Source organism: Pyrgilauda ruficollis, unplaced genomic scaffold, assembly GCF_017590135.1.
Source record: "Pyrgilauda ruficollis isolate IOZ18807 unplaced genomic scaffold, ASM1759013v1 scaffold34, whole genome shotgun sequence".
Lineage (NCBI taxonomy): Eukaryota > Metazoa > Chordata > Aves > Passeriformes > Passeridae > Pyrgilauda > Pyrgilauda ruficollis.
Window position 1 is genome coordinate 2,385,883 of NW_024524822.1, and position 26,621 is coordinate 2,412,503.

Genomic DNA, 26,621 nt, shown 5'->3' on the forward strand with positions numbered 1-26,621 from the left:
AGGCAGGGAAACACCCCTGGAGAGAGCCCTCCACTCCAGCTCCCCTCCCCATGCCCAGAGGAGGGGATCAGGACAGGATCTGAGCCTGCTCCAGGGGATCATCCCTGCAGTGCTGACATGTCCCACAGCACCTGGCAGGGCTGGGGACACTGCTGACATGTCCCACAGCACCTGGCAGGGCTGGGGACACTGCTGACATGTCCCACAGCACCTGGCAGGGCTGGGGACACGGCCAGGTGTCCAGGAGGGACAGCCCGGGGCAGTAAGCAGATCTCTCCCAGTGCACACAGACTTTTGTAAGGTGATTACAATTAACTCCAAGCCTAAGCAGATTTTGCTAAGGGGCAGCTTAATAATCAGGGGGAAAAAACACTGAGAAAGTAAAATCTGCTCCTTTCTCAGTCTTCGGTGGGAACCAGAGCTGGGCTGAGCTTCCAGGGGTTGGAGCTGCTCCATCCATGGAGCTCAGATCCCTCCCAGGTGGGACAATCCTCACCTCCTGTCCCTGCCTGGGGCAGGATTTGCCTCCCAAGAGCCTTCCCAAGGTCACTCACTCCAGGCTGAACCTGGGGACATCCCTGAGTCCATCCCATTCCCTGTGTCCTGTCCAAGCAGGGCTGGTGCAAGAAGCCCCTGTGTCACTTCCCAGGGCAAATGTAACGAGTTTCCTTCATTAATGTGTGGTTTAGGGCCTGGAAGGACAGGACACAGGGAATGGCTCCCACTGCCAGAGGGCAGGGATGGATGGGATATTGGGAATTAGGAATTGTTCCCTGTGAGGGTGGGCAGGCCCTGGCACAGGGTGCCCAGAGCAGCTGTGGCTGCCCCTGGATCCCTGGCAGTGCCCAAGGCCAGGCTGGACAGGGCTGGAGCAGCCTGGGACAGTGGGAGGTGTCCCTGCCATGGCTGGGGTGGCACTGGGATAGGATTTAAGATCCCTTTTAACTCAAACCGTCCTGGAACAAAGGGTAGGAGCCCTCGGGGTGGGCACTGCCCAGCACCAGGTGACACCAGACTGGACAAGGGACAGCTTTGGAGCAGCCAGGGGCTCCAGGGACACCAGGCTGATCCCGTCTGTGTGAGGAACAGAGCTGCACATCCCCAGTCCTTACAGAGGAGCTGCTGTTTCACAAACACAGTCTGAGACAGGGAGCTGAAAATTCCCACACCAATCACAACCAGAGGCAGAAACAGAGCCTCTAATTTAGAGGGAAAAAAAACCCCAACAACCTAAAGTGCTTTCCAACAACAAAAGAGCCTTCATGGAATATGAAACAGGATCCTGGAGCTCCCAGGAGCAGAGAGGGGCAGGAAGAACAATGTCACAGACAAATCCAGGCTGGAGGAATGCGGCACCGAGCCCTCCTCGGCCACTGCCCACTTGGGAAGGCATTTCCATCACATGCTGAGGAGAAGCAGAGGGAGGAGAGGATTTTCTGGCACACCCATGGCTGGCAGAGGGGATGGTGGAGGGGTTCACACCTCCCCTGTGTCCCCCAGCAGCACCCAGCAGGTGGAAGGGGAATTAGAGATGAAAATTGAGGGTTTGTTAGCAAGAGATCAATTCCTCTTTTATCCAGAGCTGGTTTTGCTCACAGCTGCTGCTCCAGCCAGCACTGGGGGCTCTGGAGTGCTGAGCTCATCCAGAAATGATCCCCAGGGGGATGAGGGGTCACAGCACCCAGCCCCACACAAAGGAGGGGGCACATTCAGCCCAAGGAGCTCAGAGACCCCCAGCACAAAATAAAAAGAGCAGTTTTTCAGGAGATTTAATCCAACGTGGGGGGATGGAAACCCTCAGTGAAACCCAGGCTCCAGATCCCACCCTATTACAGCAGCTCTAGCAAAACTGAGGCAAAATTGAGGCTACCCAGAGTTCCCAGGAATGAAAGCAGCATTTACATATCGGGCAGAGTCTAAAATGCCCACCAAAACACCTGATTCTGAGCAGGTTTCAGCTCTGGCACCGCCTTCCTCAGGCAATTTCTCACCATCCCAAGCATGGCCAGCACTTGGGGCTCAGCCCAGGAATGCCCAGGCCACAGCCAAGCAGGAAAATCGTGTTTTCCTGCCAGAGTATCACTGGTGTGGGAGGCAGGTCCTGCCTCCACCCAGCTGCACAGCCATGCACCCCCTGCCCTGCATTTCTGCCCACAGCCCTGGCAGCCCTTGGTGGGAGGTTTGGGGTTTGGTGACTTTAATTAATAAATATTTTCTCCCTCAGGGTGGGAAATGGGCACCAAGGCAGCTCTGGAGCCAGGCTCTGTGCTGGCTCCTGGAAATACTTCCTCATGAGCAGAGGATGGAGCTGGGCACAGGGATGCTCCAGGGAGCTGGGGGTGATGCTGGCATTGATGAGATGCTCAGTCATGGAGTCCCACACTGCTTTGGGTTAAAATGGACCTTAAAATCATCCTGTTCCACCCCCTGCTGTGGGCAGGGGCATGTCCAGCTATCTCAGGTTGCTCCAGCCTGGCCTTGGGCACCGCCAGGGATCCAGGGGCAGCCACAGCTGCTCTGGGCACCCTGTGCCAGGGCCTGCCCACCCTCCCAGGGAACAATTCCTAATTCCCAATATCCCATCCATCCCTGCCCTCTGGCAGTGGGAGCCATTCCCTGTGTCCTGTCCCTCCATCCCTTGTCCCCAGTCCCTCTCCAGCTCTCCTGGAGCCCCTCCATGCACTGGAAGGATCTCCCTGGATCCTTCCCTTCTCCAATGTTCCTCAACAACTCACACCCAGCTCCTCCTCATGATCTGCAAACCATCCCCTCTCCCACAGCCCCAGGCTGGCCCCTGCAGGTCCCTGTGTGGAGCAGCAGGGGCTGCAGTGTCCCCAGGTGTCACTCACCGTTGTTGCAGTGCCGCACGCAGTCCTGGAACACCGCCCGCCACTTCTCCTGCTCCTTGCCCGTCATCACACAGAAATAGTAGTGCCGGGCGTAGGGGTGCCACAGGATCAGCGGGAAATCCGTGGGGCACTTCAGGATGGGAGGGTGCCCAGATTTCGGTGTCACGCCTGCGGAAAAGCGCGCGTGGTTTGAGGGGGAGATGGGGCTGGACAGGGATGGGGAAGCTGCAGGGTTGGGGTGTCCAGCAGGGACACACAGAGCCTTCTGCCCCTTGCCAGGGCCTTTGCTGGGAGTTGTTAAAAAAAAAAGCAAAAAGAGCCTCATTTTTCCAAAAAGGAGATCAGAATGAAAATTGAGAAGTAAAATTAAAAGTAATTAAAAATCATGTGGTTGCCACATTTTCCTTCCTATTTTCCTTCCTATTATTTTCTTTCCTATTTTCCTATTACCTCCCTCCCTCCCCTCCCCTCCCTGGTTGCTGTGGCAGGACCTCAGCAGACCCCACATCCCACTGTGGGGTCAGGGCTGTTCTCCTTCCCTCCAACCCCACTACCCAAAACCACCACTTCCCAAAGGTGCCCCAAAAAAAAAAAAAAAAACAAACCCATATATCCCAAAAAACCCCATTCCTGAAGGTCTTTAAGGATGCCAAACCCCAAACGCATCTTTTCTAGAAGGTTCCCAGGGATGCTACACCTCAAATCTGCCCCTTATAGATGATCTTTAAGGATGCCACACCCCAAACCCACCTTTTCTAGAAGGTTCCCAGGGATATAACACCCCAGAATCACCTTTTTCTAGAAGGTCCTCAGGAATGCTACACCCCAAAATCACCCTTTCCAGTAGGTTCCCAGGGATGCTACACCCCAAACCTACCCCTTCTAGAAGGTCTTTAAGGATGCTACACCCCAAACCTTTTCCAGAAGGTCCTCAGGTATGCTACACCCCAAACCCACCATTTCTGAAGGTTCCCAGGAATGCAACCCCCCAAAATCACCCTTTTCTGAAGGTTCCCAAGGATAGGACACCCTTTTCTGAAGTCCCTCAGGCAACCCACGCAAAGGTCCCCAGGGGCTGCCCAGCAGCACGAGGGCCCTCACCAGGCAGGCTGTTGTTGACCAGCTCCAGGTACTGCTCCACGGAGGTGAGGATCTTGTAGCCAGCACTGTTGACCAACACCCGGGGCGGCTGCTCCCGCTCATAGGCCTGAGCAGGAGAAATAGTCATGGATGGGGTGTCCATGGGGAATGACCCCGCTGGAGATGGGTGAAAGGGGGGCTGTCCTCACCACTTTGTTCTCGTAGAGGACCAGCCCGTAGTTGTGTGGCACCACGCAGAAGCGGTTCCTCCACTTCTTGTTCTCCTCGATGTACTGGAAGATGTTGCCTGAGTAGATGACGTGGTCCTCCAGTGGAACCTGCAGGGAGGGGACAGGCACAGGTGTCCTAGACTGCCAAGCAATGTGTGTTCTATCCCCATATTGTTTATTTCATTTTCTTCCCTAATAAAGAACTGTTATTCCTATTCCCATATCTTTACCTGAAAGCCCCTTAATTTCAAATTTATAATAATTCAGAGGGAGGGGGTTTACATTTTCCATTTCAGGGGAGGCTCCTGCCTTCCTTAGCAGACACCTGTGTGTTCAAACCAAGACAACAGGGGATCAGGGAGGGGACAGCTCTGCCCTAGAGAGCTCAGTGAGATCCATCCATGGTGACCTGGGTGGGTGTTTCTTCTCCAGGGCCATGCTGAGGGTCTCCACTGCATCAACTCCCAGGGTGGCGCAAATTTTGGTGCCTGAATTGGTGCATTTGGGAGATGCTTTGAGGGGCACCACAGGCACAGCCCTAGAAAAGCTCATAGGGGTGGCTCACCCAGCATGTGGTGACACCCGTGCCCCTGGCATCTCCCCCTGGGACACACCAAGCTCAGCTGAGCCCCTCCAGCTCCCCTGGCTGAGTGGAAGGCTGGAGCTGAGCTCTCCAGCAGCTCTTCCCAGCCCCAGCTGGAATTTCCCTGTCCTGGGGCAGGGGCAGGGTGTGTGCCAGTGCTGCCAGAAGGTCCTGCCAGGGGCATCTGCAGGTGGCAGGAACCCAACACTGCCCAGCAGGCTCTCCAGATGGGACAGGGCAGAGGAAAAGCCAGAAGCCACCACAGAGAGCCCAGCACCAAATGATGCTCAGATGTTCTGCACTCCACTGGGACCAGTGACAGCTTTTTTAAACTAGGAGAGATTTTGAGTGGATTTTGGAAAGGGATTGTTCCCTGTGAGGGTGTGCAGGCCCTGGCACAGGGTGCCCAGAGCAGCTGTGGCTGTCCCTGGATCCCTGGCAGTGCCCAAGGCCAGGCTGGACAGGGCTGGGAGCAGCCTGGGACAGTGAAAGGTGTCCCTGCCCATGGCAGGGGTGGCACTGGATGGCTTTAAGGTCCCTTCCAACCCAAACATTCCATGATTCCATGGCAGGACCAGGCCAAGGACACCCCGTGCCCCCCGAGCTGTGCAGCCCCTCCCAGCCCTGCAGCACCTTTTGGCCAGCAGCGTCTGCACCATCCTAAACACAGCCTGCCTGAGGGAGCCAACAATTTGTCCCAGGAATTTTTATGATCCCAGGAACATAAACAAGAGCTGAGAGCTCTCGTGAGGGCTGGAGCGTGCGGCAGCCGCCTCTTCTGCCGCAGCCACCCACCCTCCACCGTGGTGGCTGCCAGGAGGGACCAGCTAGGGCTTGCATCCCACCCTGTCCCAGCAGCAGGACCCTTCTGGAGGAGTTTTTCCCACTCTTCTCCCTTCTCGTGGCTCACAGGAACCTCTCTGCCTTCCCCAAGCCCAGACCACACACCCCCTTGGGCTGGGGGAGGTCTGACAGGAGCTTGGCTGCTCCTCACTGCTCCTCGCTGCTCTTCACTGCTTCCCAAAGCCTTTGGAAGGGGGAAAGGGAAGCCCAAAGCCCTGCAGGGCTGGGGCCAGCAGGAGGAATGAGAACCCAGACCCCAAGGCCACCAGCAGGGATGGGGACAGAAAGGACATGCCAGCTCTGGGGAATGACCAGTGACTCATCCAAGGGGAATGACCCCCTAAAGTGGCTCCAGAACCTGTGTCCAGGGCAGAGAGCTGGACAGACCAGCTGCTGATGGAATGAAACCCAGGCTGAGCCCTGACACGGCTCTGGGAACCCTGGAGAGCCACCAGCACCCTGGGAGCCCCAGCAGAGCTGTCCCCTCCTCACACACCCTCCCCCCTCAAGGGAGCACCCAGGGGGCTCCTCCCAGCTCCAGGAAATATTTGGAACAGGGAGGTGTGTGCCAAGCTGTGGGGCTGGGCAGGGAGGGGCTGGGGAGCCCCTGGGCTGCCCAAACCCCTGTCACAGGGCCAGGGGACAGAGGGTGTCAGGGAAGATTTTTCAGGAGCACTGGATTGTTGGACAGACCAAATGCAGATGTGTTTATTCCATATTCTCATTGCTGTTGCATCTTGCTGGTGTTTCAGGTGCCTGAATCGTCCTTCACACCCCGTTCCTGCTGTCTCACTCTGCCCAGGAGGGCCACCAGTGTCACCCCTGGTGCCACTGCTCTGAGCACCACAGAGCTCACAAAAAAGGGGGAATAAACAAAGAACATTTAAAAATCCCAAGTGCCACATCCCAGCTGAGGCCAGGCAGGATAACACCCTCCAACAACAAAAGTTGTGCCATCCACAACTTTTTGGGGCATGTTTGGGGGCACAAAGTGCAGCTGGAAAAGCCCATCCATCACTGTTGTGGTGTCTAGAGTGTTGGGACATCCCAGTGGCACTGCCGTGTCCCTGGAAAGGCTTGGGCAGCACATGGGACATCCCAGTGGCACTCTCAGGACGCTGGAAGGGCTGGGCAGCACATGGGACATCCCAGTGGCACTGCTGTGTCCCTGGGAGGGGCTGGGCAGCAGACAGGACACTGAGCAGGAGGAATTCCTATTTCTACACGGGGTTTTTCCAAGACTTGCACTGTCCCTGACCTCCTGACCTCGCTGCTGTCCCTCAGACATTCCTAGGCTGCTTGCTGGAGCCTTTGGATGAAGCAACCAACCTGGGGATGGAGGCACCTCCCAGGGGGGATGAAGGCATCCGAGGAGCCCAAGGGTGCTGAGGACACCAGGAACCTCCACTCCTTTGTTTTTTCTAACACACCCAGCACGCAGGCAGGTCCCCGAGGAGATGGGGCACGTCCTGGTGCCTGGGCAAGGTGTCACCTCCATGGGTGGGTCAGGGACACGGCCTCTGTGAGCACCCAGGGCCTGAGGCTGAGCTCAGGGAGGCATTGCCCAGATTCTTGAACAGAGCCACCCCTCTAAGCTGCAGGCAAAAGCAGAAGCCTGTGGCCATGTGCAATCACATCCCTTCCTGCTTTCAAGGACAGCAGCTCCACCAACCTGGCCAGGCAGGACCCCAAGAAAACCACCCCAGGGAGGTCCCCAAGCCATGTCAGCTTGTGAGCAGCCCCACCTGAGGTGGTCTGCCTTAGGAGGAGGGAGGGGCAGAGGGGAAGGCAGGATCCCACAGAGCCACAGCACCAATCCCATCCCTTTAGCCAGGCAGGAGACACGCGGCTGCTGCAGTCAGACCCAGAGCCACCTCTGGGGTCACCTGCCAGGGGTTTCCTGTTCCTCCCTAGGGATGTGCCCAGCTGGGAGCAGCACTCACACCCAGGAGCAGCAGGACACTGCCTGGCACATCTGCTCAGGGCTCTCTGGGCACTGAGAGGTCCCTGAGCTCCTGCCAGCCCTGGCATGGAGCACAGACATCCCCACAGCTCACCCTGCTGTGTGCCCCTTCTGTGGACTGGGACAAAGCCATCCCAGGGAGCCCCAGAGTGCACAAGGCCCCAGGGATGGGCTGGGCCAGCAGCACAGGGCCAGATTCCACCCAGCAGGATGGGCCAGCAGGAGGAATGAACCCAAACCCCAGGGCCACCAGCAGGGATGGGGACAGAAAGGAGGTGCCAGCTCTGGGGAGTCCCCAGCAGTGACACACCCATGGGGAATGAGCCCCCTAAAGTGGCTCCAAAGCCAGTTCCCAGGGCTGTGGGAAGGACAGGGAGCTGGGGATGGAACCTTGCAGTGGGAAGGACAGGGAGCTGGGATGAGGCTCACCTTGCGGTGGGAAGGACAGGGAGCTGGGGATGGAACCTTGCAGTGGGAAGGACAGGGAGCTGGGATGAGGCTCACCTTGTGGTGGGAAGGACAGGGAGCTGGGATAAGGCTCACCTTGCGGTGGGAAGGACAGGGAGCTGGGGATGGAACCTTGCAGTGGGAAGGACAGGGAGCTGGGATGAGGCTCACCTTGCGGTGGGAAGGACAGGGAGCTGGGATGAGGCTCACCTTGCGGTGGGAAGGACAGGGAGCTGGGATGAGGCTCACCTTGCGGTGGGAAGGACAGGGAGCTGGGGATGGAACCTTGCAGTGGGAAGGACAGGGAGCTGGGATGAGGCTCACCTTGCGGTGGGAAGGACAGGGAGCTGGGATGAGGCTCACCTTGCGGTGCAGCAGCTGTGCCTGCGGGCCCCCGGCGCCCTCGATCTCATAGCGGACGCTGTTGAACAGAGCGACCCCAAACTGCTCCTGGTAGCACCGGCAGAACTCGCCCAGCACCTTCCCCGTCCTCTCTGCAACGGGACAGCAGAGCTACGTTAGGCAGGGCTGGCTGTGGGCTCCGAGCCCCTCAGAGCCCCCCAGACCCCTCCCCAGCACCCTGCTGCAATATAACAAAATATCTGAACAGCTCAGGCCTCAGTGTGCACCAGCCACACTGTCTGTAACTGTTCTTATCAAAATGTTCTCAAAGCACCCTAAAATTCATCAAAGTTACTAACACATAAACTGTACTAAAATAAGAACAAAGAAGCTGAGAGACTGCATACCAAGATCACAAGAACTAAATAACACAAGACTGTAGAACACCTACACAGTAACCAATCACAACCACTAAAAAATGAAGGCAGAAAACAAAAGAACAAAACAAAAACACCAGTCAAGAAGTGTAATCTTAGTAATTTATAAAATCTATAAAGGTGTATGTAATATAAACAATAAACAACTTCTATTTAATCATATTAATCAATTATTCAAGAGTCCTAGTTTACCCACAATACTGGAAGAGCATTTGGTGCAGGGAGCATGGCAGAACCCGCTGCCTTCTGCCCTCCCTGTGCAGCCCAGGGCCTGATTCAGGGTCAGGATGATCTCTTTTTTTGGCCTTTCACATTAATTTCATGGATTCCTCTCCCCGGCAGGAAATTCCTGACATTGAGCTGATTCCGGAGGTGCCGGGGCTTCCTGTGCCTTGTGCAGCTCCTGGCCCTGCTCTGGCCACCTCAGCTGGCTGGGACTGGGGTGCGCCCCCCATTCCCCAGCCCAAACATTACTGACATCCCCCGACCCCGCTGTGCCCCCACAAGGGCCACCCCACAAAGGGGCTCCCAGCCTGTGCTGCAGCAGGGCTGGGATTGGGGTCAGGGTGAGGGGAAAGGACAGCCTGGACCCCCCACACTCACCCACGTGAGGCAGGGACCCCCACCAGGACCCCAAACTCCAATCTGGAATGAGTCCAAGGTGCTGGGAGGGCCTGAGCTGCCAGGTATCCCCCTGCACCCCACACTGGGGTGAGATCCCCTCCATCCCACAGGCAGCCCCTTCCCCAGCAGCCCCTGGATGCAGGGGGTGGGGGCACACTGCAAACCCACCCCCTGCAGCAGGGACGGGCTTTGCCCCCTCCCAATGTGGCCAGAGGAGCCCCTTGGGCACCCTGACCCACCCAGCACCTCCCCACCCCTGCCCCAGACCCCACACGGGGGTCCCACACCAAAACCCCATCCTGAAGCATCCCAAGGCTGCAGAAACAATCCCCCCCGAGCTGCTTTTGGCACACAGGGCCTCGACTTTGAACTCCCCAGTCAACTTTGCCCCAGAGCCTGTGAAAAATGAAGAATTTGAGTCTCCTCCAACAATTTCTGACAGCTCAGGCTTGGCCAGAGCGCTGGTGATGGGCGCGGGGAGGACGGATCCTGGCTCTGCATCCCAGTGCTGGAGCCAGCACGATGCTGGGGGCACAAACCCAGACTAAACAGCCCCCACACCGCCTTGGCACAGCCTGGCAGCAGCCAAAACCTCCAGCAGGAGCCAAAACCTCCAACAGGAGCCAAAATCTGCAGCAGGAGCCAAAATCTCCTGCAGGAGCCAGCCCGGAGCTGTGCTGGCAGCCAAGGCAGCACAAGGAACAGCTTTGCTGCAGGGTGCTGCAAATCCCCACGGGATGAGCAGCTCCAGAGGAAAATGCTGCCCGAGGAGGGATAAACCCATCCCTGAGGAGATGCCAGCACTGCCAGCCACGGGAGCAAACCACAGACCAGCAGCACGTTGTGCCAGGGTGAAACCCCCCGAAATTGAAAAAAATCACAGCAAAGGATGAGACACCCCAGCTCATCCCTCACAGAATTCCTCAGCCTGGATTTTGGCCTCTTCTCCTGGCCTCCACACAGCACCTCTGTTGCAATTCCTGTCTCCCAGGCTGTGTGACTCTGGCCAGGGCTCTGGGCAGCCATGCAGACAGCTGAGATTGAAAAGGACATTTTGAGGTTTCATTTCCTTTCAGTCCATGGGAAAAAAGGAGCCCCCAGTCCCCGGGCAGGCGAGACGGCTTAGTCACTCATTCTTCCCTGATTAACAGCAGGGCCAATTAGGAGGGTTTAAGTAAATGGAAAAGCAAAAGTCAATTATTTGCAGAGGTTGGAACAAGACTTGCAGTCAAACATCCGAGGTGAGTAAATCTCCCCAGGCTCAGCAGGACGCTCCGGGGTGATGGGGGGATGCTGGGGGCCACTGATGCTCCCTGCCTGGTAGCCCTGGTGGCAAGCCAAGGGGAGCAAGAGGGACAGGGACCTCTGGGGGTGACATAAGAGTGGAGTGCTAGTGGGGGGCTGTGCCTGAGCAGAGGGTGGGTGCCCAGGCTGCCCACGCCAGAGCGTGTCCTGACTCCCCACATCTGGACACCCTGGCAGGGCTGATGTGTCACCCTCAGGAACTGCCTCAGCCACCTCCTGGCTCCTTCAGCAGGCTGAGCAAAGCCTCCCTGAAGAGCTGGGGGCTGTGCAGAGCATTCCCTGCCAGCACAAGGGAGCACTGAGGGCTACAGAGAGCATTCTGTGCTCCAGCTCCACGGCCAAAGCCACCCACAAGTGGCTGTCCCTCCATGAGCAGCTTTGGCTGCACATCCAGCCAAGAGCTGGAGGGGTCTGGGGACAGGGGACACAGCCCCCTAGACTGTCACCTGTCCTCAGACCCCTCTGTCACGGCAGAGGAGAGCAGGGACCCCTGCAGCCAACACCACCCTGGGTGTGTGCTCAGACACCCACAAAGTGCTTTGGCACACAGGAGCACCCACAGGGACCTGCCAGGGCCCCATGTCCCCAGGCAGCCACCCACCCCAGCGCTTTCCCAACACCCCTGTTTGCTCTGGGACCAGCACCCACACCCCGCCCCTGCCACCACCCCGTCCCTGGCACACCCAGAGGGGCGGCTGGGCTGGCACAGGCCCTGGCACGTCCCGCTGGCTCCTGGCAGGGGGAAGCCACCGTGGGGTTCCAAGAGCAGTGGCAGCACCGACGCCTGGCTCGGCAGGATCCCTGTGTCAGCACCTCTGGTGACAGAGCTGCTCTGTCCCCAGCCCCCAGCTCCCCTCCTGCCTCTCGGTGACTCAGGCACACATGGTGGCTCCAGCAGCAGGGACATGAAGAGGCTGCACAGCCCAGAGGGCACAGAGAGGGCTCTGGGCACCCAAACCCCAAACAGGGCGGGGTATGGGGTGGGATGGCAATGACACAGCAAGGACAGGGCTCAGGCAGGCCACAGCAGCTCCCAGCCACACTCCAGTCCTCCCTGCTAGGTCCCCAGGGTCCCCACACCGTGCTGGCATTCTCCAGGCAGGCTGTGCTGTGGGCACAGCAGGGCACAGGGACAGAGCAGGGCAGCACAGGTGTGTCCCTGTCCCGGCTGAGCCCGAGGATCCTGTGGCTGAAACCAGCCAGGAGAGGAGGCTCCTCTCCTGCCCAGCCCCCTGAGCAGAGCTGTCACCCAGGGCAGGGTGACAGGTAGGGTGACAGGCAGGGCACAGCCCTGGGGCAGTCGGTGCCCAAGGGCAGGCACAGCCCTCGCGTGCTCAGGGGTCACGGCCCGGCCAGGGCAGCCCTGGCTGGCTCTTGGTCCCTCTGAGCCAGGGCAGGAGGTGGATTTTGCCTTCAGGATTCCAAAGGCAAACTATCCAAGCTGGTCCAGCAGCCTGGACCGGCTGTGTCCTGCCCTTGGAAGCATCTCCAGCCCCGTAATCAGCCCCACACACAGAATCAGGGATTGCTCTGGGCTGGAAGGGACCTGGAACATCATCTCCTTCCACCCCAGCCATGGCAGGGACACCTCCCACTGTCCCAGGCTGCTCCAAGCCCTGTCCAGCCTGGCCTTGGGCACTGCCAGGGATCCAGGGGCAGCCACAGCTGCTCTGGGCACCCTGTGCCAGGGCCTGCCCACCCTCACAGGGAACAATTCCTTCCCTAAACCCCACCTAACCCCACTGTCTGTCAGACTGAAGCCATTCCCTGTGTCCTGTCCCTCCATCCCTTGTCCCCAGTCCCTCTCCAGCTCTCCTGGAGCCCCTTCAGGCCCTGGCAGGGGCTCTGAGCTCTCCCTGGAGCCTTCTCCTCTCCAGGTGAGCACCCCCAGCTCTCCCAGCCTGGCTCCAGATGGGCTCCAGCCCTGGAGCAGCTCTGTGGCCCCTCTGGACTCTCTCCAGCACAGACACACCCCGAGGCAGCAGCCAGCTCTGCTCCCCACCTCCAACAGACCAGAGCCAGCCCCACCTGTGAGGGGTGAGGGAAAAGCAACCCAGGAACTGTAGGAGTGACCCAGAGCCCTGATCACCTGCAGCCCAGCCCTGACCTTGCCCTGCTGCATTTGCTGCCTGCAGGCTGTCTCACCAGGGTGGGGAGAGCAGAGCTCCAGGAGCCCACCCCACAGCCCCAGGCTCACAGAGAGCCCTCCCAGCACCACAGGGTGTCCAGAGCTCATTTTCCTCATTGCCCTTGAGATCATGTGAAATGGGAGTGCTGCTGGAAACAGCCCAGGCCCTGGGCAGCCCAGTCAGCAGACTGAGCCACGGGGAGGTCAGTCCTGCACAGGTTTGCGCCAAAATTTCCTTGTCCTTCCTCCTGCTCCTCATTCTTGCTCAGCTCAGCACACCCAGGACCCACAGGGGTATCGGGGGATGCTGTGTGTCCCTGGTGGGACAGAGCTGATGGGGACAAGGACGTGGCTGAGCCCAGGTGTGTCCCCAGGGCGGGGCAGCTGCTGCCAAAGGCAGTGGGAGCAGAGCTCTGGGGCTGAGGGGCAGCAACAGCACAGGCACACCCAGCAGCAGGGAATCAGGGAATGGTTTAGGCTGGAAGGACCTTACAGATCATCCAGTGCCACCCCTTGCCACACCTTCCACTGTTCCAGGCTGTTCCAAGCCCTGTCCAGCCTGGCCTTGGGCACTGCCAGGGATCCAGGGGCAGCCACAGCTGCTCTGGGCACCCTGTGCCAGGGCCTGCCCACCCTCACAGGGAAGAATTTCTTCCCTATATAATACCTAATTATATAACACCTAATTATATATAACACCTTCCCTATATAACACCTAAGCCATTCCCCCTTTTCCTGTCACTACAATTCCTGATGAAAATCCCTCTCTGGCTTCCTTGTGGCCCCTTCAGAAGCCCCTGGAGACCTCCCAGGCCCTTCTCTCCTCCAACACACACCCACCCACCCCAGAGTGCACACACAGCCCTGGGAGGGGCAGCTGGCCAACCCCAGGGGGAACTTCTGCATCCTCCTCCAGACCACATCGCCTGTGGCACCCACATCCCTCATGTGTCCACTGCCCTTCACATCCGTGCAGGGGCTGAGGTGCCTTTGGAAGCCCAGCCCTCACAGAAGGCCCTGGGATGATGTAAAATCATGGAATAACAGATTGGTTTGGGTTGGAAGGGAGCTCAAAGCTCATCCCATCCCAACCCATCACACCTTCCACTGTCCCAGGAGTGAAGTGACAGTAGGGGCTGGAGCAGGGTGCCCAAACCCCTGTGGATGCCACAGGGATGCCTCACCCCAGGCAGGGAATTTTTCTCTTGGTCCAGAAAAAATGAAGAGAAACAAAAGGGCCAAACCAGCTCGTTCAAGCAGAACCCCTGGGCTGGGAGGGCAGGGCCTGGCTGGCTCCTTTCCCAGCCCTGTGGGACAGCCAGGCTCCCCTGGCCCCACGCAGTGTCCCCTGTCCCCCTGCCCTATATGGGGGGTGACAGGGATGTGCCTGCAGGGCAGTCAGGAGCAGACACGGCGGAGGTCACATTCTCATGTCCCTGTGCTGGGGCTCCCTGCCCTGGGGACAGACCCTCTGTGCCATGGTGCTGCTGGCCTGTGACGTGGTGGGACAGGTGACCCGTGGGCAGTGTGTGCTGGCCTGGCCAGTTTGCCCAGGCTGCTGGGGGAGGAGTTAATTACTAATTTAGCCCGTAAATGATTAGTGAGCGGGGGCGGGCTGCTGGGGGGAGCACAGGCTCCAGAGCAGTGGCACTGACAGGGACAAGCACCACAGTGGCACTGACAGGGCCAGCAATGGCCTGGGTGGCTCTTCCAGCAAGGGAAACAAAGCCACTGCAGGGAGGCTGATGCCACTGCTTGTCCCCAGGTCACCCCTCTCAGTGGGGCTCTCTCTGCTGCCTGCTCCAGGCACACCCTGGCTGTTCCCACTGTCCCTTGGCCATCCTCCTGTCCCAAATCCTGGCATTATGCAGACAGGGTGTATGGGCATCCCCCTGAGGCACTGCATGGTGATGATGGGGTGCATACATGGATGGGGGGCACAGGATGCCATGGATGAGGTGCCCAGGGCACCCCACAAGCAGCACCCAGACATGAGGACCCATGGCCAGGGACTCTCCTGGCTCATCCCTGGCTCATCCCAGCAGGAATTTGGGACAGACTGACAGCAGGAGATGGCTCCGGGCAGGCTGAGCAGCAGCACAAGGGACAGTGCCACTGTGGATGGGGCACAGGAATGCTGCAGAGCCAACGGGGCACCCAAAGGGTTAAGCCCCAGCCGGCAGTTTAGGGTTTCGGGAATTTGGATGTGAGCTCATTTCCACCCAGAAACACAAACTCCTTCACAGGGGCCTGACTCAGCCCGGCTGAGCATCCCGAGGAGGTGCCAGCACTGGGGGAAGTTGGCACCGGTTCCTCACCCGGGGGCACTGGGACAGAGCAGGGGCTGGGGGAGGTTCTGTTCCTGAGCACGGCCAAACCCGGGGGCTGACCCAGCAGCTCTCGGTATTTCCCCCTCTCATACAAACCAGGAGAGGCTGGAACACGGAAAGCAAAGTGGGGAGAGCGAAAACGGGGAGAGTTTCCCCTCTGACCTCCTTGAACCCAAACACATCTTTCACCCAAACCCACCCGAGCTGTTCCTGCTGTTGTTGGGGCTGAGCTTGACTGGCACAAGCGAGGAGCAGAGGCTGCTCTCATGCCAGGCACCGCTCAGCACCAGGGAGCTGGCAGGACAGGGGCACTGCCAGGCTCCAGCAGCACGCCAAAATCCATCGGGAATATTTTCAGAATTGCAGGCATTGCCCGAAAGCAGCTCAGCAGGGGCTGGGGGTGGGAAGGGAGCACACGGCGCCTCCCCCAGCAGCAGCTCGGGCTGCCCTGTGACTCAGCCGCGCTGGGAAGGGTGGGCTGAGCAGCAGGAAGGGATGAGGCAGCAGAGCCCCGCCGGAGAAACCAGCTGGGGCCAGGCCTGAACCGGTTGATCCTCTCTCGCCCTGCCTGAGCCGTGCCGGGCTCTGCCCCCGGATGAGTCAGAAGCGCCCGTGGTGCCAGCGCAGGGCTGGGGCACCCGCCGGGGACACGGCTCTGCCAGCGGTGCCCCCATCCCTGCCGTGTCCCCCGGCACCCCCGGGTGCCCCCAGGGCTCTGTGCCCACCCTGCAGCGCCCAGCCCATCTCCCAGCACCTCGCCCTGCCCTCCCAGCCCAGCCCAAGCCGGACACCGCCGTGCCCCCGCGGCTGGCCCTGCGAGGCTCCGGAGCCAAGCGCGGCGCTGGAAACAGCAGCGCATTCCGCAGCAGCTCCTCAGCCTCCCAACAGCTGAAAAACACGGACAACACCACTCTCGGGCAAGCTTTGCACACCTTCTGCTGCTCCTTTGGACACCGCTGCTCTGCTCCCCAGCCCCCGAGCCGTGAGCCGGGCTCAGGCCGCGGCCCAGCCCCTTCCCGGGCCCGGGTCACAGCGGCCCGCCAGGACACGGCCTAGTGCCCGCCACGTTTTCCCGTGGCGTGGATGCCGGTGTCCCGCTGCCCCCGGGAACAGGGCAGCGAGGGGCTGTGCGTGCGAGGAATGTGCCGTGAATAACAAATAACAAATAAATAACAAATAACAAACGCAGCGCGGCTCCCAGCGGCTCTCGGGGCTGCACTGAGGGCCTGCCCTCAGCTCCCTGCCCAAACACATCCGAGGGATGGGGCAGGAGGAGATCCCTGACCCAGCCAACCTGCAAACCCCCTTTGCCCTTGGAGCAGCCTTTGGGGCGGTGCTCCAAAGCCAGGTGGCCTCAGGTGGGTTAAAGCCACCCCAGAGTGCCACCAGAAGAGGTGACTGCAGTCCCAGGACTGCCAGGATATGTCCCATGGACAGGCAGGTGGCTGTGGGAGGATGGAGCATCCCTGGCTGGGCTCAAGCTGAACACCAACCCCAAACCCCGAGCTAGACCAGCAGCCACTGGCTCATCCTGACTGCAGCCACATCACGCCACGTGTCCCGTGTCCCCCTGGGTGCCACCAGCACTCGGGCAGGGTGGAGAAGAGCTGCCACCCCTCTGGCTGTCCCCACAGCAGGGTGGGACCCAGCACCACCCCAGATAAGGCCCGGCTCATCCCCCAGCACTGGCCGGGCCACATTGCATCCTTCCCTGGGAATGGCGCAACCCCGCTGAGCCGAGCCTGGCCCAGCCGAGCCCGGCCGAGCCGAGCCCAGCCCAGCCCAGCCCAGCCAAGACGAGACGACCCAGGTGTGCACCAGCATCCAGACCCTCCTGCCATCCCCTGCCAGCTGGGGATGGGGAGCTGAGGTTGGGTGCCGTTTCCCCTGTGCCGTTTGATGGCCATCTCCTCCAGCTAGGGTGGGCTGTCCTTGCTCCGGGATGTCCCTTGCTCCGGGATGTCCCAGGGCTGTGTCCCTTGTGTCCCCTCGTGCCCAGCCCAAGGAGAGGAGCTGAACCTGGCACACTGCCCCTGTGCCCAGCTGGACAGTGCCAGTGGGAAACCCAATCCAGCCCCAGGGGAGGAGACCAAACAAAGATTTTTATGTCCATCTAAAAAACAACCCAACCATGAGGGATTTGAAGAAAACAGCTGAACCTGTCCTGGGGCTGTCCTGGAGCTCCCTCCCCGCTGCTGGGGAGGATCCTCTGTCCAGCTCCTCCATACCCATCCCACAGGATGCTGAGCCACCACAATTTTGGGGTCTGGGAGCTGCCTCACCCCAGCTTTGGGCAGAAAAACCTCTCAAGGGGCTGAGCAGAGCTGGCAGAAGGAGAAAGGAAGCCAGGACAAGTGTCCTGTGCCCCAGGAGCCAGCAGCACAGCGGGAGATGGGTGAGATCCTGCCCCAGGCCTCTGTCACCTCTGGGGCAGTGTCCCATCCATCCTGCATGTCCCATTGGGGACCCCCCTAGTGAAGGGGTCTGAGCTCCCCAGAGGAATTCCCCAGAGAGATCCCTGCCAGGGAAGGGCAGAAGGGGACAAAGCAGGGCAGGAGAGCATGGCAAAGGGCAGGGAGAAGGGCACTGTGCTCTGCCAGAGCTGGGACCTGTGTCAAATGTCGCTGCTCTTTCCCTTTGAAAGGGGGGAAAAGGTGGAGTTTTATTCCTTCCTCCCCTGCCGGTCCAGGAGGCTGGGAGGAAGCAAGGACTGCTCTGCTCTGCCCCTTCCTCCCCTCCTGGCCCCACACTGGGCTCTCCACAGACCCATGCAGGCACATCCAGGCAGGGGGCAAGGCTCCAAGGCTGGGGAGGGGGCACAGCCCCTGCTTGGGGGCCTCAGCACATGGGCTCTGGGGGCTGCAGCCCCAGGAGGAGGTGACACCCCCCAAAAATTAGGTGGTGGGAGCAGAGCTGGGTCCTGCAGGGGCAGAGCAGCTCCTGGAAGCTGCTCCTCACCTGCCTTCACACCCTGTCCCGTGAAGTGGCCCTGGATGAACATCCCTGCATCCCTCCAGCCCTGCTTCCTGCTGGAAAGGGGAGGCACAGGAGCCTAGCAGTCCCAGGAGGGTGGGCTGGGGCTGGCAGTGGCTGTGCCAAGGGGCACCGAGCCCCTCTGAGCTCTGAGCCTGCCTCTGCAGTGATTACCTTCCCTGGGAATGGCGCAACCCCGCCGAGCCGAGCCGAGCCGAGCCCGGCCGAGCCCAGCCAAGCTGAGCCCGGCCAAGCCGAGCCGAGCCGAGCCAGGTGTGCACCAGCATCCACACCCTCCTGGCATCCCTGGCCAGCTGGGGACGGGGAGCTGAGGTCATTGTCTCACCCTTCACACGAGACTGAAAATAGAATAAAAGCTTTTAAAATGGCTCTCAGTTGCCCCATATCTGGGTCAGAAAAGAGCATAATCTGGGTCAAAAAAAAGGGCTTAATCCAACATCCCTGCTGTGGGTTTTGGGGTGTCTGATGCTGTTATGGAGGTGTCCTGCTCTGGGGGTGCTTTTCTCTCCCTGGGCTGGCCCGAGGACAGCTCTGAGCTGCCACCCTGGCTGTTCCTCCTGTCCCAGCGCTGCGGCTCCCAGGCAGACAGGGATCCCCTCCCTGCGTGCCCCAGCTCGCACCAGCCCAGCCTCTGGCTAAACCCGGGCCGGGGGAGGCCGGGGAAGCCCTCCCCGAGGGAAGGCAGGCTCTGCCCTGGGGCTGAGCGGGGCACGGCCGGGAGGGCTCCGTGGCAAGGCCACCAGAGCCGTGTCCCCTGCCCCGACACGCTGGCTGGGAGCGAGCCCCGTGCCCCGACACGACGGCTGCAGGTAAAGCCCCAGCTTGCCAGAACCAGCCCTCGCCGCTGGCAGGGAGCCCTGACATGCCAGGGGAGTTATTTATTTGGCGATGAAAGACACACATTTCATTGGGAGAAACCTCTCCACGGCTGCAGCGCCCTCGGAGCCTCCCTGCACGGCTCCCCCCGGGGCAGGGTGAGGGCTGCAGCCCAAGACCAACCCCAGAGCCCGGCAGCCTCCACCTCCCACGCCGGCTGGGGCTGAGCTGTGGCAAAGGGTGGGAAATGAGTGTCACGCTTAGGGAAGCCACAGCGAACCTCCTCCTGCTGCCAGCAGCCTCCACCCCGGGGGCACACCACAGCCTGGTGCCTTCTGGCGTTTGCCAGGCACCTCTGGAGCCGGCCCTGCAGCCCAGCTCACCCCATCCCATCCCATGGATCCCATGGATCCCATCCCATCCGATCCCATCCCGACAAGGCTCCTTGGAGCAGGGAGGCTGCAGGTCCCGCCCCAGGGATGAGGCTCGGTGTCACCTCCGCGTGGGCTGCTGCCGAAGTCCTACCCCGAAATTAGCAGCTGCTTCACTCCGTAATTAACGGGCTGCCGACTCCCGGAGATGCCAGAGCAAGGTGTGAGCTCTCAGGGACCCTCCCTGTGCTGCCACCCACCTCCACATCCCTCTGCCGTGGAGACATCCAGCAGCTCCTGCTGCATCCCTGGGCTCTGCCACTCACCCAGGATGGCAGCCAGGGGCTCCTGCTGCATCCCTGGGTGCTGGCACCCCTGGGCTCAGGACCAGCAGCTCCACCCAGAGCTGCTGCCAGCCACGCTTCAGCTCAGCCCCCAGGAGAAGGGGTCCATGGGATGCTCCAGGGAAGCACCATGATTCCAGCATGAGGGAAGAGCTCATCCAGTCCCATGCTGAGAGCACCCACTGCCCTGGGCATGAGAGAACACTGCAAAACTACACCCAGTGACATCCTGGCTTCCCAGGACACCCATCCCTGCCAGCGTGGTGTGCCCAGGTGGTGGTGCCCACGCTGGGCATCCTTGCATAAGGAGGGTGAGCCAGTCCCTGCTCCAGCCCACAGAGCAGCTTGGGAACAACTCCCAACCCACATCAGGGAGGAAGAGGAGGAGGAGGAGGAGGAGGAGGAGAGCAGCTGAAAGGTGTTGACAAACAAACTGGCTGACTCAGGCAGGAAGATGTGCAGAGCAGGGTGGCAGGAGGGAGCATGGGTCAGAGAGACCCTGCAGAAGGGAATGCAGGATCACACCTGTGCATCACACCTGGCTGCCCTGACAGCCCCAAAGCTGGCAGGGACCTGCCTCTGTGACTCCCTGGAGCCCTCCAGCCCCAGCTGAGAGGAAAGACGCTGCTCCTTAGCCACCCAAGTCACACGTGTGTGGCTCATGACTTCTGGGAGCCATTGGCACGAGCCTCACACAGCCACCATCAAAAGGGCTGGGACAGAGCATGGCACCTGCCCAGCCTGGGCACTGTGGGCATGGCAGGGCTTGTGCCACCTCCCTCGTTCTTTACCCCATTCCCAGGAGGGGCACAGGTCCGGGCCAGGCTCTCCCCAGCAGCTCTGCTGCTCTAAGGGGCTGCAACCTCGGGAAGCACTGCCAAGCCCAAGGAGCTCCTGTCCCTCCAGCAACCTGGGGGCATGGGGGCCTGGGCAGCAAATCCAAAACCCCCAGATTTGGGAGGACAACTAGGAAAAGCTGCGTGGAGAAGGGCTGGATCCCTCCTGGGGCAGCAGCAGTGGAGAACAGGCCGAGCTAGGCAGGAAAACCCGGAGTTTTCCCCGCCACGTTGCTTTGCATGCCTGACAGCAAGTCGTGCCTTGCCTGTTGGGCTCCAGCCCCTCCCAGCTCCGGGGGCTCCCCAGCCAGCCAGGAGCCCTGGCAGGAGCAGAGAGGTGCTCCAGGAACACAGTTTTCCCCAGTCTCTCCCAGGGAGGTGTCCCAGTACAGGTGTGTGTCCCCTTTGCTCACTCCAGCATGGCACAGGACACGTCCCAGCCTAGTCTCCACAGGAATCTTTTTTTCCTCAAGAAATCTTTTTTTTTTCTCATGAAAACTTTTTCCCATGACAAGCTCTCTGCAGTTCCCAAGCATGGATTAAATCCCACCCTGGGCTAACAGCTCAGCCCCTGCCAGGGTGCAGCCATCCAGCCTGGCCTTGCAAACACCCAGTCCCTGACCCAGCAGAGACAGATTCCTGCACAGGACACTCAGCCAAGCTTCTCCTTGTTATTCTTCAGGATTAGGATCACAGGGGCTTGCACGGGGAGCTATCTGTGCACAGACAATCTCAGCAAGTTCCAGAGAAATTCAGGATGTGCTTTGGATCCAAACACACCACAGGCAGCCCCGACCCGGTGCTCAGCCCGGCTGAGCTTTAACTAATGCAAGATGAAAACCCCAGAGCGAGTTCCAAGCTCTCCTTCAAAGCTCAGAAACCTGCTGGCGTCCTGCTGAGCTGCATACCACGTAAGCATTCCTGCCAGGATGGGGCCTGGCAGGGCGGATGGGCTGCACGGCGAGACAGCCGTCCCTGTGCCAGCCCCACGGCAGCTCCAGCAGCTCTTCCCCCAGAGCCCTTGGGGACAAAAGGACTTCAGAGCCACTCCCGCGGCTTTATGGCCGCGACAGAGGAGTGATACGGCGGAGTCACCTCCAAACCCTGGGCGCTGCCCAGCCCTTGAGCTGCCGGTGAGACGCACAAGGTCCAGCTCGAAGCCACCCTCGGCTGTGACACCCGCTCAGGGCCGGTCCCGCTGCTGCGGGGGTGGCTTCACCCACTGGAGACGAGGTTTTGCCAGCCTGGGGACTGAAACCAAAGCTGGAACATGAAAGAGCTCGGAGGTCACGTCCTGCCCGCTCAGAAGCCCCGGGGAGCCAAGCGCCCGCATCACGAGTGACGCAAAGTGGCCTGGGGGAGCCCAGCACGGCGACAGGGTATGACCCCACTCACAGGGGTCAGGAGTGTCACCACAGACCCCAGTCAGCAGCGCTGAGCCCCCAGGCACGGCTTCACACGGTCCGTGCCGTGCACAGCCGTCACCCCGCGCTTCCCGGGCAGCTCCGGGCGCACATCCTGAGCCGGGGGCGCGGCGCCGCCGCCCCGGGACACTCGGGCTCTCAATGACCGCATTGTCACCCTGCCGGTCCCACGGAGCTGCGGGGGCACTGCTGTGTCCTGCCTGCAGCCAGCCAGGGGTGCAGGCAGCGCAGAACCTCGGGGCGGGGGGTGTTCCTAAGGATCTCCCGGCGCTGTGAAGGGGGATGAGACTCATCTGCCAGCCAGCGCCAGCAGTGCCCGTGCTGACAGCGGTGTCCCTGCGCTTCCAGCATCCCCCCGAGCACAAGTCCCCTCTGCCCTCCCCGCAGCCCCAGGGGTCCCCGAGCCCCGCCGCCAACACAAACACCCCGGCACGACGCAGCCTTTCATTCGGGAGGCACCTCGGGTACCCCCCGAGCTGTGCCGAGGCAAAACCGCGGGGAAACTAAAAATTACAAAGTTTAAAGTGCGAGAGAGGGGAAGAGCAGGCTTGGGGTCCCGGGAAGAGTGAGCGGGGGGGTTCCCAAAGGGATTGAAGGAGGGATGGGGAGATCCCGGGGATCTCCCCAGGATGAGCGGAGCGGGGGGCGCGCCGGGGGCTCACCCGCGATGTGCTGGCGGCGACCCTCGTCCAGGTGCGTGGAGACCACATCTCCCATGGCGAGCGGAGCCGGGCCGGGCCGGGCGGCGGGAGGAGCGGCAGGAGGAGGAGGGAAGAGGGAGGAGGAGGAGGAGGAGGAGGAAGAAGGCAGAGCTCGGGGCGGCCCGGCAGCACGGCGCCCCACGGCCCCCCCCGGCCACTCCTCCCGCACCGCCCCGCGTCCCGCCCGCCGCCCCCGGCCTCGGGGAGAGGCTGCGAGTGTCCCCCGCCGGCAATTAGCGCGGCTAATTACCCGGCGGGGGGATGGGCAGGATGGAGGAGGGGGCCGTGCCCCCAGCCGGGAGCTGGGCAGTGCCCGGTGTCCCCCCGCAGTGCCACCGGGAAAACCGGCTCGGTGCTGGCACGGCGCTGCTCCAGCCCGGCATTGCGACACCTGGGCTCCGTCCCACCTGCGCCCACACCCCGCACCCCAGCCTCGGCCTTGGTGCCAAAGCGGAGAGCGGGCTGGGAGCCGGCGGGGGATGCGGGCACAGCGAGGGCCCCTCGGCCTCCCCAGCCCGGCGGAGAACGGGATGGGAGCGCTGGAGGTGATCTAAAACCCGCCCCAGCCGCAGGAGCTGTCCCGGGATGGGGGCTGGCATCTCCCGGAGAGCCGGGAGCAGGGGGGCACACTCAGAGCGGGACACTGCAACCGGGACTGTGCCAGCGATCGTGCCAAGTCTCCTCGGACACAGCCGGGGAGGAAGCAGCGGGAGCCGCGGAGCTGGAGGAAACGCTGGAAAAGCTCCTCCTTCCCCTTGTGCTCCTGCGGCTGCTTTCCCGAGCGCAACAGGCGGAAACAGCCGCGCAGGAGCCGCGGCGCTGCCTGGGCACGATCCGCGGGCACGAAAGGCCTCGCCGCCGTCGTTCCCAGAGCCCGGGCACCGCCAGCAGCTCGGGGTGTGACCGAGCGAGGAAGAGGAGGAGGAAGGAGGACGTGCTGGCGTGACCAGAAAGTTCAAGCCGTTCCCAGCTGCAGGGCGGCTCCGGGGAGTCGCTGCCGAGGTGGATGCACGCCTTGGGATCGCTCGGGGTCCCTGGATGCTTCCAGACCTCTGGAAGTCGGGGCTGGGCTGGGCGATGCTCGGCTCAGCTGCTTGGCTCGTTGCGGGGCAGCCAGCGTGGAAACGGCTCCGGGAGGCTTTTCCTGGGCTGGCCTTGTTTACCCGGGAGCGGTGGGAGGGAGGGTTGGAAGTGGCCGGGCTGGGAGCGAGGCATCCTGTTTATCCTCCTGAAATAGCTGCCCTCGGCCGCCGCGGGGCTGGGCAGGGGGCGGCAGGATGGGCACACCCCTCCTGCTGCCACCGCCAGCCCTGCCCTGCAGCGCTGCCACCACCCCCGGGGACAGCAGCGGGTCCTGCCCCTCGCCGTGCCAGGGGGATGCCACCCTGGAGCCGAGAATCCTCTTTTGGGGTACGGTGTGCCCGTGCCACGCTCTGCCCAAGCCGAACACTCCCCTGTTTTTTGTGGTCAAAAAACACCAGGACATCGAGTGGCACCCAGATGCCACCTGCGTTTGTCCCAGCACCCTGTCCGCCCAGGAATGCCCACAGTGCATCAGCCTTTTCCATCCTAACAGTGTTCTCACCTCTCTGACTCATTTCAATGGGAAAATAATTCCAAAGCTGGAATATTTCCCTTCTTTTCCCCCCTGAGATGCCCCATAAGAAGGTTTTACCCTTAGCATGGGGCTTGTTTGCAGTTTGTTTGCCTGCCCAGAATGCTGCTGGTATCAAGGGATTCTTGTGGGAAATTTATCTGCAGCAAAATCTCATTTCCAATAGAAAATCATTCCACTGGAGGCTTTTAAACACTTTCCCCAGTGCTGATCCCTGAGGAGTCTAGCTGTGAATTAATTTGAAATTCTGTCTTAGTGGGGTGATGGTATTTAAGAGGCGATGAAAATGCATCCACCCCCTTCAAATTGAAAATAAATGGGAATATCTATCCATGTAAATAACTTCATTATTAGAAACCAAGCTTCATCCCTTCCAAAAAAGCAATGTATGGAATATGATTTAGGCAGTGCACACAGAATCCTGCTAAATAAACCAAGTAAGTGGTTTAAAAGCCTTATTTTTAAAAAATTAATCCACAGGAGCACTGAGTCATCACTGCCTCTTTTGCCCACTGGTGTGTTTCTTAAATAAATAAATAAAACCTGAATGAAGAGGTAAAAAATAACATTGATATTGTTGATTTGCAAACAGGAAGGGAATGTTTGTGGCACACAGAAATAGCTTGTCAGCTGAGCCTGGAGGCTGTCACACAGACACACAGGCTGCTTTTGGGGCTCAAAAACCACCTGAGGATGGGCACGATGTCCTGGCACCACCAGACAGTGCCACGTGGTGACACAGCAGGGAGCTTCTGGCACAGGCTGGCTGCTGCCAGAGACAGGCTCAGCTGCTAAAGCTTGGGCCAGGAAAGTAAAGAAGTTGTTTGAAGGGTTTTATTGGGACTGGATTTGGACATTTGGGAGCTCAAAACTCAGCAAGTGAGCAAATTTTGGTTTATTCCCACATGGCTACATGCAGAGGGCATTGTCCTCAATGTGCTCCTGGTCGGGATTTCCTTCATCCCCACTGCCCCAGTGGGTGCCTGAGGAGGATGAGGATGGGGATGGGAATAGTTTGTCCTTCCTTTCCAGCACATTTTGGTTTATTCCCACATGGTCACATGCAGAGGGCATTGTCCCCAACATGCTCCTGGTCAGGGTTTCCTCCATCCCTGCCACCCTGATGGGTGTCTGAAGAGGATGGGGATGGGGATGGGGATGGGGATGGTTTGTCCTTCCTCTCCAGCTGCAGTTTCTGGGAGCCCAGCCTGGCCCTGCTCAGGCACTAAGCCCTTCCTCCTGAGCACAAAAGGTGCAGACACAGCCCCCACTGCCCTCCTGTCTCCCCTCCTGGCTCCATCCTTCCCGGGGATGTCTTTAAATCCATCCCCCTTTGCAGGCTCAGATCCCAGCTCCCTGCTCTGCTCCCCCATCTCCCTCTGCAAAGGCTCCAGGTAAAGCCCCTGGATTCAGGAGAAAAAACCAGCAGTGCCAGCAGCACAAGTGATGCTCAAATGGCTTTGTCACACCCTGTCCTGGGCCTGTCCCACATGCTGGGGCTCTGAGGGACCCGGCACAGACGTCCCTCCCATCAGAGGCTGTGCAGTGCTGGAGTTGTACAGAATTGCAGACTGATAAAGTCTAATCATGCCAGCTAATTACATCTCACTGAAGAGATGGAAATAATGCTTATCTGCCTAGAGCTGATGAATTATCTACCCCAGCTTGGAGATGAAGGATTTCCCTGTGAATACAGCTGGGGAGAATAAACACACTCATGATTTCAGGCAGCTCCTGGGATGGTGGAGATGGCAGCCGTGAGGTGAGGTAGTTCCCAAATTATTCAAGCCTTCAGAGGCTTCAGTGCATTAGTCCATCATGATGAGCAAAGTGTTCCATACCTGTCCTTCCCCCTCCCAGGACTTCTGGATGATTCTGATGCCACAATCCATGGCTGTGACAAGGCATTTTTTGAGACAGTTGATTATGTGGGGTATTTTTTCTGCTCACAGCAGTCAAACCAAGCCTGACAGGGGCTGTGTGCTCACTCCCTGCCCTCTTGCCCCTCAGCTGATCCCTCTGGATTCGGTGCCTGGGGGGGATGACCCCACCTTGTTCCCGTTGGATTTTCCATTGGCACGGTGTAGAGCCTGACCTCTCGGCAGCAGAGGTGGTAGATGCTCCTGCAGAGCGCCCAGAACAGGCTGTTCCCAACCTCTCCCCTCCTCCAGAATCCTGCTGGATTCCTGCAGCCGCTGAACACTGCAGGATAAATCTCCAGCCCGGTAAATGTTTATTTCCCTCTCACCAACACCAGGAGCGATCCGTGGAGTTTTCCTTCCACTCTCACTGACCCTGGCACAGGGATCTATTTCCACCTCACCAGATCACCGGGAAACCCGATCGCGGTGGAGGGGGG

At 60.1% G+C, this 26,621-nt stretch overlaps 1 protein-coding gene across 1 annotated transcript in view; it reads right to left on the minus strand.

The window, feature by feature from the left end:
* NIBAN2 (niban apoptosis regulator 2) overlaps positions 1–23,063 on the minus strand; it is a 31,333-nt gene extending 8,270 nt beyond the window's left edge. Inside the window, exons 1-5 of the mRNA XM_041474783.1 lie at positions 22,609–23,063; positions 8,359–8,489; positions 4,139–4,267; positions 3,951–4,056; positions 2,850–3,017 (exon numbers count right to left, since the gene is read on the minus strand). Of these exons, the coding sequence (XP_041330717.1) occupies positions 2,850–3,017; positions 3,951–4,056; positions 4,139–4,267; positions 8,359–8,489; positions 22,609–22,663 (589 nt within the window). The 5' untranslated portion in view covers positions 22,664–23,063. The remainder of the gene's footprint in view (positions 1–2,849; positions 3,018–3,950; positions 4,057–4,138; positions 4,268–8,358; positions 8,490–22,608) is intronic.
* Positions 23,064–26,621: the final 3,558 nt, after the last annotated feature.